General features: G+C 36.6%; 1 protein-coding gene across 5 annotated transcripts in view; it reads right to left on the reverse strand.

Moving 5' to 3' along the window:
• unc5db (unc-5 netrin receptor Db) overlaps nucleotides 1-19,687 on the reverse strand; it is a 141,656-nt gene that overhangs the window by 15,389 nt on the left and 106,580 nt on the right. For 2 of the 5 annotated variants that reach the window (XM_089130357.1, XM_089130361.1), the window contains exons 5-11: nucleotides 14,093-14,273; nucleotides 12,848-13,015; nucleotides 11,414-11,578; nucleotides 10,079-10,138; nucleotides 7,563-7,748; nucleotides 3,770-4,126; nucleotides 2,180-2,264 (exon numbers count right to left, since the gene is read on the reverse strand). In XM_089130357.1, coding sequence (XP_088986483.1) covers nucleotides 2,180-2,264; nucleotides 3,770-4,126; nucleotides 7,563-7,748; nucleotides 10,079-10,138; nucleotides 11,414-11,578; nucleotides 12,848-13,015; nucleotides 14,093-14,273 — 1,202 coding nt within the window. The remainder of the gene's footprint in view (nucleotides 1-2,179; nucleotides 2,265-3,769; nucleotides 4,127-7,562; nucleotides 7,749-10,078; nucleotides 10,139-11,413; nucleotides 11,579-12,847; nucleotides 13,016-14,092; nucleotides 14,274-19,687) is intronic. The other 3 variants (XM_089130360.1, XM_039659373.2, XM_089130359.1) reach the window with 3 other exon arrangements.

Here is a 19,687-nt window from a genome sequence, read left to right on the forward strand (position 1 = left end):
AGATTTTTTTTTTTACTGTGCAAAATCAACTGCTCCATTCTAGATGTTTTATAAGCTACAAACCATAAAGAAAAAAACAGACCTAAAACACGGACACATTTCAAAATGATTATTATTAGTAGTAGTAATAATAGTACTAATAACTTTTTGCAAGATACACCTGGAACCCAGGCACCCACGATTTTGTGAAATGATTTTACGTTGCTTCATGCACATTTCACAACACTGGTGCAAAAAGTGTGTTAAGTTTTATCCAAACAGATTGAGGTCAATGATGGATGTTGTATGTATTAGGGCAGTTTGGAAATGAAAAGTTGGCTCAGAGGCGTTAAATGATTAATGCTCTATATTGTGCAAGAAACGTGTGCAAAAGAATCTTTATTAATCGATAATCTGACCCTGGCCGTAATCATAATTTGTGTATAAAGGAATATGAGTTGTTGCCATTTTATTGTCTCTAGGGCTAATTTCAACTGGAAATTGCAGTGAATTGTATGAAAATGTACGTGTTGGGAGTTTTGCACACCTGGAAAGTGATCCCGAGAAGTCACAACCAATTCCATGATATGATGGCGCAATCACCTCATGTGTACATAATTTTGCATAATTTGTGAAAAATGCTATTCATTTAGTAAAATAATTTTTTAGTGTGGATAAACTTACAGAGTGCACCTTGAACTCAAGCTTCAGTCTAAATCGGTGATCTGCCACAGATGTGGTGAACAATGACTCATAATGTCCTCATTTTACACTCCTTAGTTGTAACCGTTTCCTCCATCATCCTGTGCCGTTATGAAGATATATTCAGTCAGAGCAATAACAGTTGCCAGTTGTGTTAGATCTCCTTCAGGTTTTGGCAGAGTGCAACAGACATATTGTCTCCAGAGACACATCAAGACTCACGCAGGCTCATTACCTTTACATGCTGAGAATACATAATAAACAACGCGTCAAAATGTAAGACCTTCAGAAACTCTCAAGTAAGTTTTATGAGGAAACAGACAGATGGGGGCGTAAACCATAACTCAAATGCCATATGCCAAAACATCTCCCATAAAATCATCACTCAATGATCAGGATAAAAAAAAAAAAGATTCACTTCTGTGAATTTCATGTTTGACATGATAAAAGAAAATCAAGTCATAATCAGACTTTAGCTTTTCACTGAAAATGAACTCATGAAGTCAGAATCCTGCTTGTTTGACGGGGCTTTTATGGCATGACACGTTCCAATGTGAAGTCAGACTACATCTCTAAAATTCATAATCAGATCTCACTTTAAGGTAAGATAGTCTTGACGATAAAAGTCAACTGATATTTTCATCCTGTATTCATTAATGGTCCAGTAATGGTATTTCTTCCTATAATACAGAAGCCATCGCAGTACCCGAAAAGCACAAACATAACGCCATTTGCAATGTGTGTATGTCAATGTTTCTGAAATGTTCATCTACCAAATGTTTATCCGTTCATCTAATGTGTTCTCATTTAAAGCAGACGCATATTATGACTTCAAGCATGATGTAACCATTCAAAGCAGTACTGTAAATAAACCCCAATAAACCACTGCATAAACTAGACTTAATGATGATTTAATGATACACAATGCATTCACATTTTAGCAGTTCTCTCCCACATATTTAGCTATTCTAACTGCACTTTTTCCATCAGTGGCCTAAGTAGCAGAGTGATTTTTGTCTTTCCTACAGAAAAAGAATCTTACAATTGTATTACGGTATGTCCTTGAAATACAATGGAAGCTAAAATCAAATGCAGAAATATTTCTTCAAATTACCTACATGAATTAAAAGAATGTGTTTTTCAACTAAGTATTCAGAAACTCTATGAACATAGCCCTAAACTATTTTGCAAATTCTTTTTTTAAATTTTTTTTTTATCTATCATATTTTGCTAATCTTTTTTTTATGTTATTATTTTTTATTCTTTATTTATTTATTTATTTATTTATTTAAATCTCTTATTTGAACATTTCTGTGTCGAGACTGACTGTTCTTAATGCTGGGCCTTGTTAAAAGCTTCTTCAACAGAAATTGGAATTTAAAATAAATAAATAAATAAATAAAAATAAAGATATTTTGTCTGAAATGTTAAGAAGGAAGGCTAATACTTACACACAACAATATGAAAGTGATACAGATATGCCAGTCTACAGTCTTACCTAGACTCCCCCTCATTTATGAACATGTACATTTCCCAAGAGGTGTCATCAGCAATCGCCCCGTGAGGTACCAGCAAGCTTACTCCTAGAAAACCAACAACGTAAACATCAACACTAAGATACCATTTATGTGCAGTTACAGAATATAAATGTATTTCTATATTACATTCAATTATTGTTAATATGAGATTCATTAATAAACTTTTTATATAAAAAATATACCATGTCCTTATATTTACAAATTTAAATTTGTAAATTTGATTTCAACCTTGTGAAAGGTGAAAGTTCTCTCAGCACCTGAACTGCATTTTTAATGTTTAAAATACAAAAACTTTGTAATCCTCTTCCTCGTTTATCCTAATTTATTACAATTAACCTATATATAATAAAAGTACAGGTGTAATTGAAAAAAAATAATAATTCCCTTACGTTGTCACGTCGACTTACGCCGAATGATGGCGAAATGGGGTTCGCTTATAAGCCTCTCATCTTCGAAACAAATAAAACGAGCCAATGGCAAGAAAATACCATGGGTCTGCAGAATAAGCTTGGCGTAACTCCGCCCCACTGCGTGGATATATAAGGAGGGACGGCACAATATGCAGAAGATGTTTTCGCTTCAGAACCAAGAAGTTATCTTCACTCCTGCAGCCTATTCTCTGACAACCGTCGAGAACCTTCTAGACGAGCAGCTTTCAGTCAGTGTTGGTGTGATGATGTATTTCAGCGAGTTTCCCTGGAATGCCACCTTGCCATCCCTGGGAACCCCATTTCGTCGTCATTCGACGTAACTCAAAGTGACAACAAAAGGGAACGTTACGGCTCCCTGCCACTTTTACTATACTTTTAGTTCAGTCTTGGCTCCTCAGCAAAGAAACATATCTCCATATTGCGGCGTCCTTCCTTTTATACCCACTTGGTTGGGTGGAGTTACGCCATGCAAATTCCACAGACCCATGCCATTTCCTTGCCATTGGTTTGTTTTATTATTTTCGAAGATGAGAGGCTTCTAAGCGAACCCCATTTCGTCATAACTCAGCATAACATCTCTATTCCCTACTCAGGGAATGAGGGTTACATCCGTAACCGAGACGTTGTTTTTATGAAGTCTGACTTTATTTTCCTCACTTCCCTTATGCACAGGTACAAGTAAAAATAACAATAATTGTGATTTTATTCAAATTATTAAAATTGTCACAATCTACTACTCTCGTGGTCTGTGCAGTTCCCCGGAATTTGATGAGAGACACTGTTTTTCTTTGGCCCTAAAAACCCTTCAACATAAGGACCCCAGAGAGTGGGTTCATTGAATTGTTGACCTTTACAAGCATTAGCCAAAGAGAACATGTGCTTGTGGGGAACTTATTAGATGCAAAACAACGATGAGAGAAAACAAATATATCACATAGTGTTCACAGTTACCACAGACATTGTTTTATAGGCTTGGAAGGGAATTGGTGTTAGTAAAAACTCTCCATCTAAACCAATTTCTAAAAGAATTATGAATGACTGTAGCTTTCCTGTACCTTAAGATTACCTCCTATCTTGGTCATTATTGCATAAAGATAAAACACAAAAACACTCTCTCACCTGCATTTGGAATGACCAATCGGCCACCCAGGTGCCCAAACACTGCGCTTGTTTTCAACCGAGTCTTCCCGGGTGTGTGAAGTCCATTCGGAGCAATCAGGGTCGTCGTCTTTCCTTCAACTGTGCTGTAGTTTGGGTGAAGGTTAGCAGGGAGGGTCTCCAGGTGGGTTTTCACATGGTACTCAGCCCGGTCCGCTACACCTAGTGAAACCATAAAGGAGCTCTGAACTTTGACCTTGTCTGGCAGGGGGTCAAAGAGCTCTTTGTCTATGGAGTCCTGAAAGCAGATTGGACCGCTGTACGTCTGGCCGACAGTTATATCGGGCTGCATGGAGGAATTCAGCAGAAGTGGATTGCCTGGGGAGATGAAAAGGCAGTCTTTGATATTTTGGGAGTTTTGTTGATACAGGTAAAAAGAAAAGAATACAGAAAGATGGGGTCCTGACATGCCAACTTCTGTGCAGCAGACCATGGCTTAAAAATCAAGGCATGCAACAGAAAAGGATTTAATATTTAATTTACTGTTTTGGCTAAAATATTCATTCTAAGAGTGCTGGAATAGGGGAAAAAAAATGATCTTGAAAAATAGAAAAAGTGAAAAGGACAATTTTAAGTATGTGAGAAAAGTAAATGCTACTAAATTATTTAGTTAGGTTAGGTTAGTTTACTTTTCTTTTAACGGTTAAATTCTTGGTCCTTCAAAATCTCACCACCTGAAACGTGATTCTAATATGTGTTAGAATATTAAGAGTATAGATTTTTTATTCCATATTTTTCTAATATTTTTAAGTCCATTTTATGACCCAGTTCATTTTCTGGCTTCCATGGCTGCAATAGCCTGTGTTTTCCAACAACTGGCAACTCAGGGTGTCGAAATACTAATGGGTAAATTGGCAGTGGGCAGGATTGCGCAGACCAAAACAGACATTGCGACATGGAACGCACATTTTAAAGCAGAGGGTGAAACATGTAAACTTACCATTTTTATGCTTTAACACAGTAAAAAAAAATTACATACAGCACCTTTATTTTAAAAAGAATAGCCTGTTGTGCTGCATGTTTCTGAACAACTTTAGACTAGAGCACACAACATTGGAATTTTAGATTATGCAAACTGACCTGAACAACTTATGTACTTTTTTTTTAAGACCTTTATCATCAAAGATACAGTGCAGACCCTTTTGCTAGCATTCAGTTTAGTTGCTTCCATGTTATATGACTACTAGTCAGAGTAGATTGTTTGTGACAACAGTTGATTTCATGCATTGATTGATGTTAACAGTCACGTCCTTAAATGGCTTGTCATAAACCATTACCACAGTTAGAATTAGTTCGCCAGTGGCATCATTAAGGATTTGTGCTTTCGCATAAAATTAATTAATTGAGTGAGCAACTAAATGGAGACAAAAAAAATATGAAGTATGCCTAAGTGACCTTTTGTTTTTCCAAGTTTTTAAATCTGTCGCCTCCCAACTTGGGCTCAGAGCAGCTCTTGGAAGGGGGTCTTCATCTCTCGCTGTTGCTCGCTCACCTTTTCTAGTCCGAGGAAGACACACACCATCACAGAGCCCCCACAATTCATCCCGGTGCCAAAGTAGCTCTAACATTTGAGTCACTTAGTCCTTGCTGGCCAGCTGCTGCACAGTGAGGGGTGAGAGGCAGGAGGCTAATGGGTCTTTATTTTTAGGGAAATCGTTAATTACCCCTGTATGGGCTGATCGGTGTCAGGCATTTGGGATATTTCTAGTCGCCTTGCTTGGGCAGGCCAAGGTTTTGCTATGAACTGACAAGTTTTCTATTATAAATTTGACTGGTCTTGCAAAGGTGACAGGATGAGACAAATTATGGTGGAAAACTGATGAAATGTAGGAATTATGTTGCTGCATACACACATTTGGGATTATGAAAACTTATTAATGACCTTTTAAATGGTTTATTCACCTGAAAATGAAATTTGTCTCATAATTTACTCTACCTCATGTTACTCCAAACCTTTATGACATTCTTTCTTCTGTAGAAAATATTTTGAAGAATATTTCCACCATACAATTAAAGTCATGGGTCTTGTCCAAAATAATATTGGACCCCAATGACATTTCTCAAATGATCTTATGTTTCACTCAAGAAAGTTTTACCAGATTTACCAGACATATGGTATGGTAAAGAGATTACAACATATTAAATGGTTAAAATTCTTAAATTCTCACCCACAACAAATCCCACTCCCCCCCCATTATTATCTCTTCAGAAAAAGAATATAATCACTGTGGGGCAGAAAATCTTTGAAATGGCAGTGAAATGAAAGGACGAGAAAGCAGGATGATAGGAGTTAATGAAACAGGCATGTAGTGGGCACCTTGCAGAGAAAGATCTGGAATTAGAGTCGTGATTAAAATTACTCAGTGGCGGAGATTTCAAGAGCAGACAGACGGGCAAAGGTCTGGAGTCTCATACTGTTACCTCTGATTGAGATAGTCAGCTCGAATACTTCAGAAGTTTTATTATAATTACACGCACAGAAAACTGCAACAGATATCATGTAGTGAAACAAGTTCAAAGGAAAAGTAATACAACGCATAATGAATAACACAAAACCTACCTTATGAGGAATAATACAAAATCAAAATGAAATCAATTTGGAACTTTTTAAAATCTTTAGCGAATAACTGTTTAGTGAAGGTTATAATTTCTCATTCTACATCCTTAAATGAACATCCAACATGTTCTTTTTTATATTGCATGGGGTTTGGTCTTTCCTGCGAGCGCTGATGGGAACCGGATTGGCTGTTGGAATAGGGCACAGCGGGAGGCTGGGAGAAAGTTGGCCTTTTTAAATAGGATTGATGACCTGACAGATGCGGCTCAGCTGAGCCTTGATCCCCCTCTTTCCTGTTGCATGGAAAAGGAGGGTGTTGCCATCCCAGGCCTTGAGTACAATAAACACGAGCTGCTAGTCGCGGGCTTTCACTGTGCTGTCACAAGCAGCCAGGATTGATTACACTGTGGGGCGATGGCTATCACTTTCTCTGACCCAGAAGCGTCAGCGGCGGTAACATGGACGCGTGTAGCGGAACCAAATGTGGTTCAAACGACCGTAGACGTGGTCTTATCTACAAAAGTTATCAGCACAGCTGACAAAAAGGCAGAATTTAAGTTAGTGTAGCATGCCTTAGAATGACTTTTTTTGGGTGGGAATGTGTTTGGTCAGGTGAAGCGGGTTGTGTGAGTAAAAAACATCTAGTGGTTTACTGTGAAATAAAAGCATATGAGCATATACAGTGTATCCGGAAAGTATTCACAGTGCTTCAATTTTTCCACATTTTGTTATGTTACAGCCTTATTCCAAAATGGATTAAATTCATTATTTTCTTCTAAACTCTGCAAACAATACTATGTATTGTTTTATCTATGTATTGCTACCCATAATACTTATGTACATGTGATTATTTTAGGTTTTTTTTTTAATACATTTGCAAAGATTTCAAACAAACTTCTCTTATGTTGTCAATATGGGGTATTGTTTGTAGAATTTTAAGGAAAGTAATGAATTTACTTCAAAAATTCATTGATTCAAAACAAAATGTGGAAAATGTGAAGCGCTGTGAATACTTTTGGGATGCACTGTATCTCATGGATTGTGTGCCTGTATGCTTTTACAAGCAATTTCTCTATTTGGAATTATTAAATATTCATTATGGTTTAGCCTATTACTGTGACTAGCGGCGCATGAACTTCAGAGTCACAATAAATCAATGAATCTAACCAAAGCACTTTATTTACAATGAACTCTTACCCTGTCTGGTGGTTTTGAAGTTGAAGGACTGGAAGCCCCCAGCAAGAGCAGATGAGTCAATGACATCCACTCCATACTCGCTTTGACTCTTCCTGTAGAGGGTGATGGCCACGACGAGGACGACCACAGCGATCACCCCCGCAGCCAGACCAGAGTACAACGCAACATCAATAGAGTTCTCCATGCCTGGGACACAGTCAGAAACACACACAACACATGCTTAGGAAATGGGAAAACTATTATTTAATTAATATTAAATAATTTATAAAAAATATGCCAAATAGCACACATTTTGAACAGGAAGTTCTTTAACATTTTAAATAAATATCTGTGCAACACATGTGAGCTACCTTACCTAAATGGTTAAAATTAAATATAAAAATAGATGGTTAATATTTAAAAATAATCATATAAATATAAAATAACTTTAATGATATATGAAAAAAGATATGGTTAATTAAATAGGCAAAAAAAAAAAAAAAAATCTGATTGAGAGTGGCCAAATATAAATATGCTGTTTGTATATAATAACTTGTATACTATGGTAAGGCATTGTAATGAGGTGGGTCAAAGTATGATGATAGCAACCTTATGGTTCATGCACCATACAAATATATTGGGAATAGATTAAAATGTCTTCTCCAACATGAGACTGTTTGGATTTATACACTTAAAGGATTTCTTTCTTATAGTGTCATCATCGTTATTATAATTTTTTTCTTTTATTTATTTAAATATTATTATTATTATTTTGCAGTAGAAATTACCAGTGGCTACCCCTGTGGCCTACACAATTGCATCGTTTTAATTTACAAGTTTAATAATAAGATACATTTTATAATATTTCATAATTATTTGTACTGCAACTAGTATTTGGTGTTATGAAATATTAAAATAAGAAATGGTTGAAGAGTTTTGTAGATTTGTGCAAGTAAAATATTTCACAGTGCCATAAAAAAAAAAATACAATTATTATTTCTGTGATTATTTTATTGTGATATGATGAAATGCTTATATAAGATCTATTTTGTGTAATAGTTTTGTAGATGTTTGCAAGTGAAATGTTTTTATGGCACCGAAAAAAAAACAAAAAACATTTTGGTGACGGAAATATTTAAAGCCGTCACGCCTGGTCATTGTTGTTAGGCTTGCAAATCTTTCAGACACCTGTGCAAATGGAACAGGTGCAATATGCACATGTTTAGCAGTGTATAAAGATATGCTTGGCAAGTGAGGGCAGTTTGGGAGGTGTGAATTCCAGGGCTCTTACTACTTTAATAACTGGCAGGGTGGTGTGCCAACACCCCACGCAATGATACATCTGTTCAGCTGGCATCTATAGCACTGGCCCAAGTGACCTCTGCAGCAGGAGGGTTGGGCGGACCGAACTCGCCAGATCACAAAGGACACAGAGGACATTAATCATGCCATGAGGGAAGAATATGTTTTTAAAACTCCGGCACTGCATTTCAAATATCCTAACACACTACATAAAGTTGAACAGGATTACATGCTTCAAGCTGGAAACTTTTCTGTCCAAGGGTAAAGGTGAATTAATTGCAAGTCCATCATGCAACAGATTTGATAAATTTAATTAGCCCAGCACACACATCAATGCACACAGAAGAGTCTCAGCGATAGCACTGTAACAATGCAGAAGCACCTGGTACTAATACATATTTAAAATGATGTTGTGCAAAGTGCCTCAATATGGTTAAAATAATACACGGGAGAAATGAAGACATAATATGCTTGACGAGGTGAGTTAATATTCAATGATTACACCTCGTTGCTTCCTCTAAATATAGCATGTTTAAACGCCACATTCAATCACTCACTCTCTCTAATCTGAAAGGACACAATGCATTGACTAGCACTGTGAAATTCTGTGAAATGGATAATCAGGACAACTGCAAAATATTCAGGATCCCTTAAATCAGTGAGTTTGACTTGTTTTCGGGATACATTCAGCTGAGAAGGAAAAATGGCTGTAGGGTAAAAAAGAAAATATTCAAATTCTTATTATCAAATAATAATAATTAATTATACAAAGAATAATACAAAAACAAAAATAATACAAACTGTTGTTCCACTGACAGTTTTCCCCCAATTATTTTACGAATAAACCAATTTTATTTTATTTTTTTGACTTTTCTATTATAAAATTATTATTTGATTTCATATTCTCTAACAACCCTTTTCACCGTACATACACTCTTATTTCTCGAGTTTATTTTCCGTGGGTGCCTTAATTGGCTTGCAATTTCCATACTAAAATTTACATTTTAGAGACAGATTGTATTCTTGCCAATTAATCTTTTTTTCCCAATTCGTTGCGAATGACACCTGTTGTCAGCATAATGATACAGGGTAACCAAGCGTAGAAGTGAACACACATTTGTGAAGATTGAGTTTATCTTAATTAAGGAGGGAGTAAAAAAAAAGCTTTCACACAAGCTCTAACGTCAAAAAAGGAAATTTAAGATAAAATTATTCAAAGTCAAACCAAAGTTTACTTAAGAATTCACAGGTGGAGAACTCACTCTGAGGCTTGACATCATGCATCAGCTTCCCATCTGCAGGGAAAAAAAGAGACACAACAACAAAAAGAAAGAAATAAATGGAAAGAAAGAGGGAGAGAGAATTGCAGTCCATCTCTGTAATGCCCGATTTTGGGCTGTCCCAGACGAAAGATGACCAATAGTGGGATTTCTGTCTGTACAGTCAGAGAGGTTCAAGGATGGTCTTGTGAACAAAGATTGCCCGCGACAATTTCTAACAAAAAAGTGTTAGAAATTGAGCATGATCATCTCACAGTTTGCTTGCTGCTACAACCTATTCTACTCACTAGCCAATAAAAACGCAACATGAAATGATGTATTAATAAAGGGGACAGTGCGCTAAAACTCAAAACCACTTACTTCAAGCTCCATTTATAAAATTGGCATGACAAGTTTTCCCTCTTTTCCCTAACAATAACCGCATCCTTATTCTCGACTTTTGCGCACATAAAATCACAATTGCCGGTGTGATTCATCTCGCTCTATTTGTTTCTATTCTAATTTGCGTCGTAGACTACGATTCAAGAGATTTTATCATCTTACAGTCTACATAATTGTCGTCGTACCCAAAGTTTTCTTTTCGACTGAAGAAAGAATGACATGGATATCTTGGATGACATGGGGGTGAGTAAATTATCAGCAAAAGTTTTTTTTTTTTTTTAAAGTGAACTACTCCTTTAATGAGATCAGTTGAGGAATAATTATGAATAATATATCATGATATAAAGATTGTAACTTATTTTCAGCTATAAAAGTTATGCAGGTTTGGGGGTAAAAATCAATTTCGTTTTTCCCTTTGAAGACTTTAAAGCCTCCTTAGATCCTTTTTGTCATAAACTGTGATCTGTAATGATCTTATGGGACTGCCGAAATCGCTCAGTCTGTAGCAGGCATTATACTTATTACAAATGTGCTCTGATTCACATCATGGGTCGATGTCCAACTGCAGGCTATGCCAACATCAGCTGTGGATACTGTTACTTGGCATCGTTGCCATGGGAAGCTACTGGCAGATGGTTTTGGATCACTTAGGCTGCATGATGTTTCCATCCTTCATTAAGAAGGTGAAACAAGAGAGGGATCTCATCATAATCGCTATGAGGGAGATATTGAGAGGGATGATGTCATCACTTTTTAATCCATTTTTAGCAAACAAATCACAGTTCACACTTTGAGCTTCAGTTTTGCGGTGAGTGTCAATATTTACAACATGACCAACATATGAGGATGAGGATGTCATTGATGAAATGACTGTGTTTATGACACATTACTGCATCAGCACACACTTACTCTGCGTACACAGACCCCCTGTGCAGTTCTCTATGCCTTGACCTTCTCCCTCACACATCTTGCCTCTGTGACGGGGCGGGGGAGCATTGCACTCCCTCCATCGCTGCCTCTCACACTGCGTGCTACACATCGTCCACTCGCTCCACTCCTCCCAGACTCCATCCACTGCAGAGCGCACAACAGGGTTGCCGTTTAAGGACGGTGAACAGCTGCTCCGTGCATTAACTGCACTCTGCAATGAACTTATGAGATTTCTAGAGACTTCATAAACTTAATTAAAAGTCCAATTCTTGACCACACTGGCAGGGTTACATGCATTACATCAGCCTATTTTCAGCCAGTTGATCAAATTCTTGATACCTTTCATACCTTTTTTTCCCAAGGCACATAAATACAAATTATTGTTTAAACAGCTTAAATAATGTTTGTGTTCTAAAGCTAAATATGTACACTGGTTTTCAATCTGTTGTAGTCAGTAAGATTTTGTTTTTGGAAAGAAATTACTATTTTTATTTAGCATTAAACTGATCAAAAGTGATACAAGATACAAAAATGCATCATGGTTTCCACAAAAAAAAAAATTTCAACTGTGATAATAATATTACATCCTAAAATTATATATATATATATATACTTATTATTTTTTTAAAGGTACTTGTGTTGCTCATAACTTATTTTGCTGTTTATAAAGATGTATTTTCACAACATGTGAAGAAAGTAAATACTGTGATATATTAATCTATCTAATTGGACAGATGAGGTTTGGTAAAGTAAGAATTTAATTATAAACAATTAATCAACAAAATATATTGAGTCATTTAATACATTCTTCAAAAATAGTGACAACTATTGCCTACTATTAACTATGGCAGAATTAAATGAATTAATAACTTATATTTGCACTATAAGCCATTTGAGAATGGTATAAACCAATTTAATTTAATTTCCATAAAAATGACTTAATTTGTTTCTTTGTTATTGCATACCATATATAACCTCATTTCATGATTAAGAAATAAACTAATTTAATATGTTGCTCTCATTTGAAGCTTAACTGTAAACAAATTGAAATGTATTATGCAATCCAACTGTAACCATGCATCTGATAATAAAGGCAAAATGACAAAGCCAGGCAATCAACTGAGTACAACATGAACAATAACTCTTCTAATAAAATTACACTAACTAGGGATTATTTCTTCATTCTCAGAGAACAGGAGGTCTCGTTTACATGCATGTTTTAGATCCTCAGTAATTCCATCATAATACCCTTACTTTGAATTATTACAGGACGTAGAGGGTATTACAATGTATTATGAATGAAACACACAACTATACTGTAAGTGCTATACTGACACTAAAAACTGCTGTGAGTTTGGATGCTGGAAGACAAGCTGCACCTCAGGGTGGTGTTGGGTTTATAGAGAATCTGACCTGGGCAGAGAGCATTGCAGGTGATCTTCTGCACAGACATGCCCTCACAGAACGCTCCTCCGTTCAGAGGAGCGGGGTTAGTGCAGGTGCGAGATCGCTTCTGAACTCCTCTCCCACAGTTCACGCTGCAAGAAGACCACTCAGTCCACAGAGACCAACCACCGTTCACTGCAGAGAACAACACAACAAATCAACTCAAGAGATTACCTTTCTCTCACCCTGCCAGACGAAAGACCCGGATGACAGGATAACTAAAAGGTTAAAGGAAAATCTTCACTTATATGTGTGGTTTGACTTTTTGTAGTCTAGCTTTGATATGTCTTACCTGTACAACCAGTAATACTGGCACAACGTTAGGAGAAAAAATAGAATGCTGAATACAAATAATAAAATGCAACGAATCATATAATCGTTCATAAGACTAGCAAAATATACAGCGTTATAAACTTTTTGTTGACAAAGTCCTGTCTGTCCAATTAAATTCTATATTGCAATTTGGCCAAAAATCATCTAGCACTTTTGTACAAGCTAGCTAAATAGGCAGATACCAATATGGACGGTTTGTGTGACATGTCTGCCTCAAAAGCCAACACTAAACACTGCAGTAGTAGATAACTACAGTAGATAACTACAGATCTGTATCTCTGCTTCCTTTCCTGTCCAAAAAGATCTACCTTGAAGGATATACCTTCAAATCATTCTGTTTTTTTCACAGAACAACCTGATGGATACTAGCCAATTGGGCTTCAAAAGTGGAAATTCCCCTGAAATGGCATGACTTGTGAGAACCACAAGATTCTGTTTGATCTTTCTGCTGGCTTCGACATGATAATTCATCTGATTCTCCTATTAGTGCTGTCAAATGAGGTATCACTAGTGTTCTTCATTAGTTTGACTCGTTTTGTGAAGTGTACGAATCAAACTCTTAAAGTAAGCTAATGATTGCTAATGATGTAAAAATACGACTATAAATTGTATCATTTGAGTTCTGTACTTTGAATGTGTGTATATATATATATATATATATATATATATATAGAAAGTCATGGGGGGTGAGTATAAAAATTCACTGTTGGATAAATTATCACTTAAATGGGGTGTACAGTTTAATGAGTTTACAGTTAAAATGTGATAATGAATGACTTACAGTGCTGTTGCAAGCAGAAAGCTGTTCAGTAGTATTTTTAGCAAAGCTGAGGAGACTGAGGAACAATAAATCAATAAAGCATATCAGTGTTGTCTTACCAAACACAACTACAGTAGCTGTAGCACTGCGTCGTTTTGCGACAATGTTACTGGCGAGGCAGGTGTAGTTGGCGGAGTCAGAGAGTCTGGCTTCATTGATTATCAGATTGTGGTCAGCACGAGTGTCAATGTTGTCGTCTCCAAGGGAACTGACCAATTCTTCATTTTTCAACCACTCCACCTTTCAAAAAGTAAAGCATTTATTATCCAAAGGTGCAATTAATAAAAGAGATACCAATTTCTTCACTCAGTAAGAATAGTAAACTGTAATTGGAAGCATAGTAAAACATTGGATTTAAAATAATTATGACTGCTCATCTCACAGCATGGCACACTGCTTTTATTCTAAGGAAAATAGTTCCTATGTCACACCACAATGAAAACCGTCACTTATTTTTGCCCTATTTTAGCCACTGCTTTTTTCCTAGTGAGATCTGGCGACACAGACAGAAAAGTAAAAAAAAAAAAAAAAAAAAAAAAAAACAGATGGAGGGTAAACATTATAACATTATGGTTGAACCACTGTAGTCACATGAACTATATTAACATCGTCTTTACTACCTTTCTGAGCATTGAAAGTTGCAATGGCGTTGCTGCCTATGGGTGGTTCAGAAACCTTTTGGATTTCAAAAATATCTCAATTTGTGTTCCGAAGAGGAACGAACCATTGACATGTTAATGACAGAATTTTCATTTTAGGTGAACTACCCCTTTAATGCTGTGTTCTGAGCAATAATTGCAGTGATGCCTTCTCTTCCTCGATCTCATCACATCGCTTTAAACTTTGTTCTATTCACAAATCCTTTTTCAGAATCACATTGTCCTCATGTTCTTAGCTCACATCATGTTTTAATTATTTTATAACTAACCCAGATGCATGATTACAGTAATTAGGTTCACAATGTTGCACTATGAAGCTGTAAAAATACAGTTGGTAAAGTCTGACGTAAAATCAAACACTGTAAAAAAAAGTGTAATTTTAATGGTAAAAGTTCAAGTTCACTTTATTTGCATAGCACATTTACAACAGCCACTAGAGTTCTAGTAAACTGTTACCTGTCTCCTAATGCAAGGTGCAATTTCACTGTTGGTAAATGGTGATTGATCCCTTCTCATTTATTTATGTGAGCATTGACGTTAGTGTTACAACACTAACGTCAAGGGTCACGTAAATAAATGAGGAGGAATCAATCACCATTTACCATGCTTTCATTTGGAAAACCCTGTTGAGGAACATTTGTGTTCAACATCTCAATGGGGTCTTGATATCTGCTTGATTTTGAGGGCTTCTCAACTGGTTCAAGTTCTTTGTGTTATTATCTTCAATGTGGAAGTATATCCGCACTCCTGAACGAAAAGACACTTTTTCCTTGGATTAACCCATGGCGAACAAACATGGATGATGTTCTTCTAACATCTTAAACACCTACAATGGTGTGATGGACCAAGAACAATTGTGGCAAGTCTGGACTTTGATATTGGGTGCACATTTATAAGGTTTTGCTTCCAAATCCTCTGCCTCATGAAATTTTGTCAAGACATTTTGAATGATCAAAAAAATGTGCATTATTTTCATGTTGTCACTGTGAAGCTGCTTTAATACAATCTGTATTGTAAAAAGCTCTATATAAATAAAGGTAACTTGACTAGACTTGATTGATCCCTCCTCATTTATTTACGTGACCCTTGACATTAGTGTTGGTTGAACAAAGTGCTTTACAGAACAACCAGATTAAAATATAGCAAGACCTGCATAACAACACATAAAACACAAATTAGAGCAGCAAAGTTAAGCGAAACCTTAAAACCGGAGTGACAAAACAGTATCAGACTGAAATATAAAATAATAAAACAGGAGTAGCAAAGCACCAGACTCATATAGAATGAAAAGATTGGTAGGAGCTAAGTTATGAATAGATTTAAAAACAAAGAGTAAAATTTTTAAATCTATTCTCTGTCGAACTGGCAGCCAGTGTAGATATTTGAGAATCGGAAAGAAAGATGTGGTCATATTTGTAACACTTATGTAGAGGTCTGGCCGCAATATTTTGGACTAACTGAAGACGAGTGATTTGTAACCTTGATATACCACAATATAAGCAATTGCAGTAATCCAGCCAACACGTAATAAATGCATGAATAGCCATTTGCAGAGTTTTCAGGTTGAGGAAGCCTTTGATTTTAGCCAACAGACGAAGTTGGCAGAAACTAGAACTAACTACGGATGAGATCAGTTTTTCAAATTTTAAAGGCTGGTCAACAACAACACCCAAGTTCCGCACCCCTGGGGATTTAAAAGCTGACTCTGGACTTATACACAGAGTTTCCATTTGGGCTGAAAACAATTACCCTAGTCTTGTATTCATTTAGGAGGAGGAAATTTTGGGGTAGCCATGCTTTAACCTCCTCTGAGCATTGCAGAAGAGAACTCATCGCTGCAGGGTAGTCTCTCTTGATTGAAATCGGCATCCGTGTAAAAATGGAAGGATATGCCATGACTCCTTAGAATAGCGCCCAGAGGTAGCATGTATAGAGAAAACAAAGAAGGAACCAAAATAGAGCCCTGTGGAAGACCACAGGTCAGAGGTGCCAGAGCTGAAGAAACTACCCATCTTTACTCTAAAAGACCATTGTAATTTTAAAAGGTAAAAAATATTATACAGCAAAAAAATGTTGATACCATTTTCTTATGGCAAAGTCCTGGCAAATACAGCTGCCAATTGTTGTTGTTGTTGTTGTTTTCTTTTTTACAGTGTATTGCTGGGGGAAAAAAATAGCTTAGCTGGTCTCCCAGTCTGGACAACTCTATTATCCAGGTATGTCTTGCTAGTTTAAGAGGGATTTTGAGCACTTTTCAGTTAGTCAGACAATGAAGACAGCTGGCCAGCCAGCGAAGACAAACAAATCACCTGGTTTAAGCTGTTTTTCAGCAGGGAATCATACTACTTGTGTATTGGAGCAGAGAGCGCACTTCTCTAATGTATTTACTCAACTTTTCAAGGAAACTTGGGAGTTGAAATAGGCAATTAGCACACAGTGAAAGCAGAGCTCTCTGTTGAGACATTTTCCATGCTCTGCATTCTTGAGCACCACTTCCCCTTACCTTTTGAAAAGGTGCAGAGCACAGAAATGAAGAGCAGACGAAGGAAACAAAGAAAGAAAGAAAGAAAAAAGGGGGTAAGACAGGATAGAGGAAGAGAAGCAGTGAGAAGAGGAAAGGTAGGGGACAGATACAAATTAGCTGGGTGAATGTGTGGCAGAAGATGTGAGAAATGAATGGCCTAATTGGCACATTTGTTTCAATTACAGCGTGGCTAACAGTGGCAGGGCTGACGGAGGAGTTTCCAAAGTCTCAAGAGGATCTTGTGATTTCATTAGTGCCTCTATCCTTACTGATTAAGGTCCTGTTGACAAGTGAAGATATTACCATTATCACAGGCACAAGGGCTATTCTGCTGTCGCCCATAAAAGTGGGACAGGAGGTCAGAGCCGCTTAATGGTTTTGAACTCAACAAGATGTCCAAAATATTTGGATCGTTTTTTGCAGGTGGTGTTAGTGTTTTTTTTGTTGTTGTTTTTTACCTGTGAAGTGTGTTCGTGTGGAGAAGAGGCTGTTGAAACTGTTCATATTTCAGCAGTGTAATTACTAAGATTAAACAGCTCTGATAGACGGCCCTCAGGGAGCAGAAATATAACGCCGCCTCACTGACTGTGAATTCAATCAAACCCACACGAGCACAACACATTGACAAGACTGACACAAGCAGACACACCTATAATCACTTTTTAAATTGCTTTTGACACCAACCTTTGTTAGTGCAGACGGCTAAATCTGAATTTCTGCAAATGCTTTTGTTTTCATCTTTGGTATATAATGAGTATGCAATTCAACAAACTTTATAACAAGTATTAAGTTTAAACAAGCTACTGCCGTTTCATCAATAAAACATACTTGTGTAAATTCATTCACTTAGAATTAATATTAATTCACATTCTTGATGTATTTGTTGACTCAATATAAAAGTTCTTGATGAGTAGCTGTCAAAATGTACACAGTATACTACACACAAGTCCGCTAATAACATTGGGTAAGGTTTCTTTCATCAAAAACAGTCAGGCTTTATTTTCACATGACCATTGGTCCACCTTTCCTTCTAACATTTAGAATTAAACATGCTGCTCTTTGCCTCTTTAAGATTTTCACATGCACGACGTCTAAAATATCTGCCGTGACTGGATAATGTTTTTGCATGTGAAATGAGATCTATATTAGATGAAAATTAACCAAGATACCAGTGTTTATTTATGGCAGAATCTTTCTTGGGGACCCTTGCAAGGACTTGGCAGGAAGGGCTTACTCCAGTCTTGAGAAAAAGCAGACAATGAGCAACAGAGTGTGTGGGCAACACAAAGTGTCTGCAGTTTCTGAAAATTATCCAATTTTTCCAAGTTATTCAAGGGCTGCCAAGTTCTCCGGGTGAGTAAACTACTGTAATGTTACAGTGAGTTGTGACTGGTGCTATTAAGCTTAACTGCATAAATGCCAGGGCTTTGAAATCATTGATCTGATCTGATGGTCTATTAACTTAACATCATCCCTGTTTAACTGAGAGGTCAACTGCTATTCTACTTAAACTTGTTTTATTATATTTTGGATAACAAGTCCTTCTTATTAGTGTGGTATTTCAACATACTGCAACTTCCATTTGTAACAGAGACAGAGGCAATTTCCATTGACATGTATGCCAACATAAAATATTCACTAGCAAGTATATGGTTTAGCTTTCCATCATGCAGGATTTATTGGACTTTTTGGAAGAGTGTGATTAATAACTTAATTCCAATGTTTATATAAATGAACACTAAGAACATACTTGTTTTTCTTTTTTGTTGTACTGTCTTGACATTTCACATGCCTATATATTACAGCAAATCATTTTTTTGCTAAATAGATTTTGAGCCGAATTCTGACTCGTACTACTCTTTTTTCGGGTCGGTCGGACCGTTTTTCAGCTTTGTTGTGTGTCATGTAGTGTCCGTGCTGTGTACAGGGAGAAACGAGAGGCGATTAACCTCTCCCGATCGACAATTGGATGAATTTCTGGCATGTCAGTAATTTTGGTCGTTCCTCGTGACTATATCGCACAGTTGAAGCAAAGCTACAAACCGATTGCCCTAAACACAATGCACCTGCGCAAAAACAGAAGTTTAACCATATTATCTACAGCAAAAATAAAATTAAAATAAAAACGAAAAGAGGGAGATCTTTAAGTTCTGTAGTTTAAACCAGCAACAAATTACTTTTGCTTACCTCCAGTTCGTGTTGCAAAATGGATTAACCTTATAATACCCACGTCTTCCAAGCCACCTGCGATAATGTCTCTTTTATTAATTTGTTAACTAATGTTTTTTAATTTTCTTTGATGATTAATTACTGCAATGTTCGGTCATATTATAGAAAATGCATTAACGGAGCATTTTATCGTTTTTGTTTAATGTATATATCGACGACTTGTCAAGGTTTTTAATTGACTATGGAACAGGCTGTAGGGTTGGCAACAGTACCATTAACCACCTAATGTAGTGATGACCTTG

The sequence above is a fragment of the Pimephales promelas genome, chromosome 4 (genome assembly GCF_988280905.1).
Source record: "Pimephales promelas chromosome 4, fPimPro1.hap1.1, whole genome shotgun sequence".
NCBI classification, from domain to species: domain Eukaryota; kingdom Metazoa; phylum Chordata; class Actinopteri; order Cypriniformes; family Leuciscidae; genus Pimephales; species Pimephales promelas.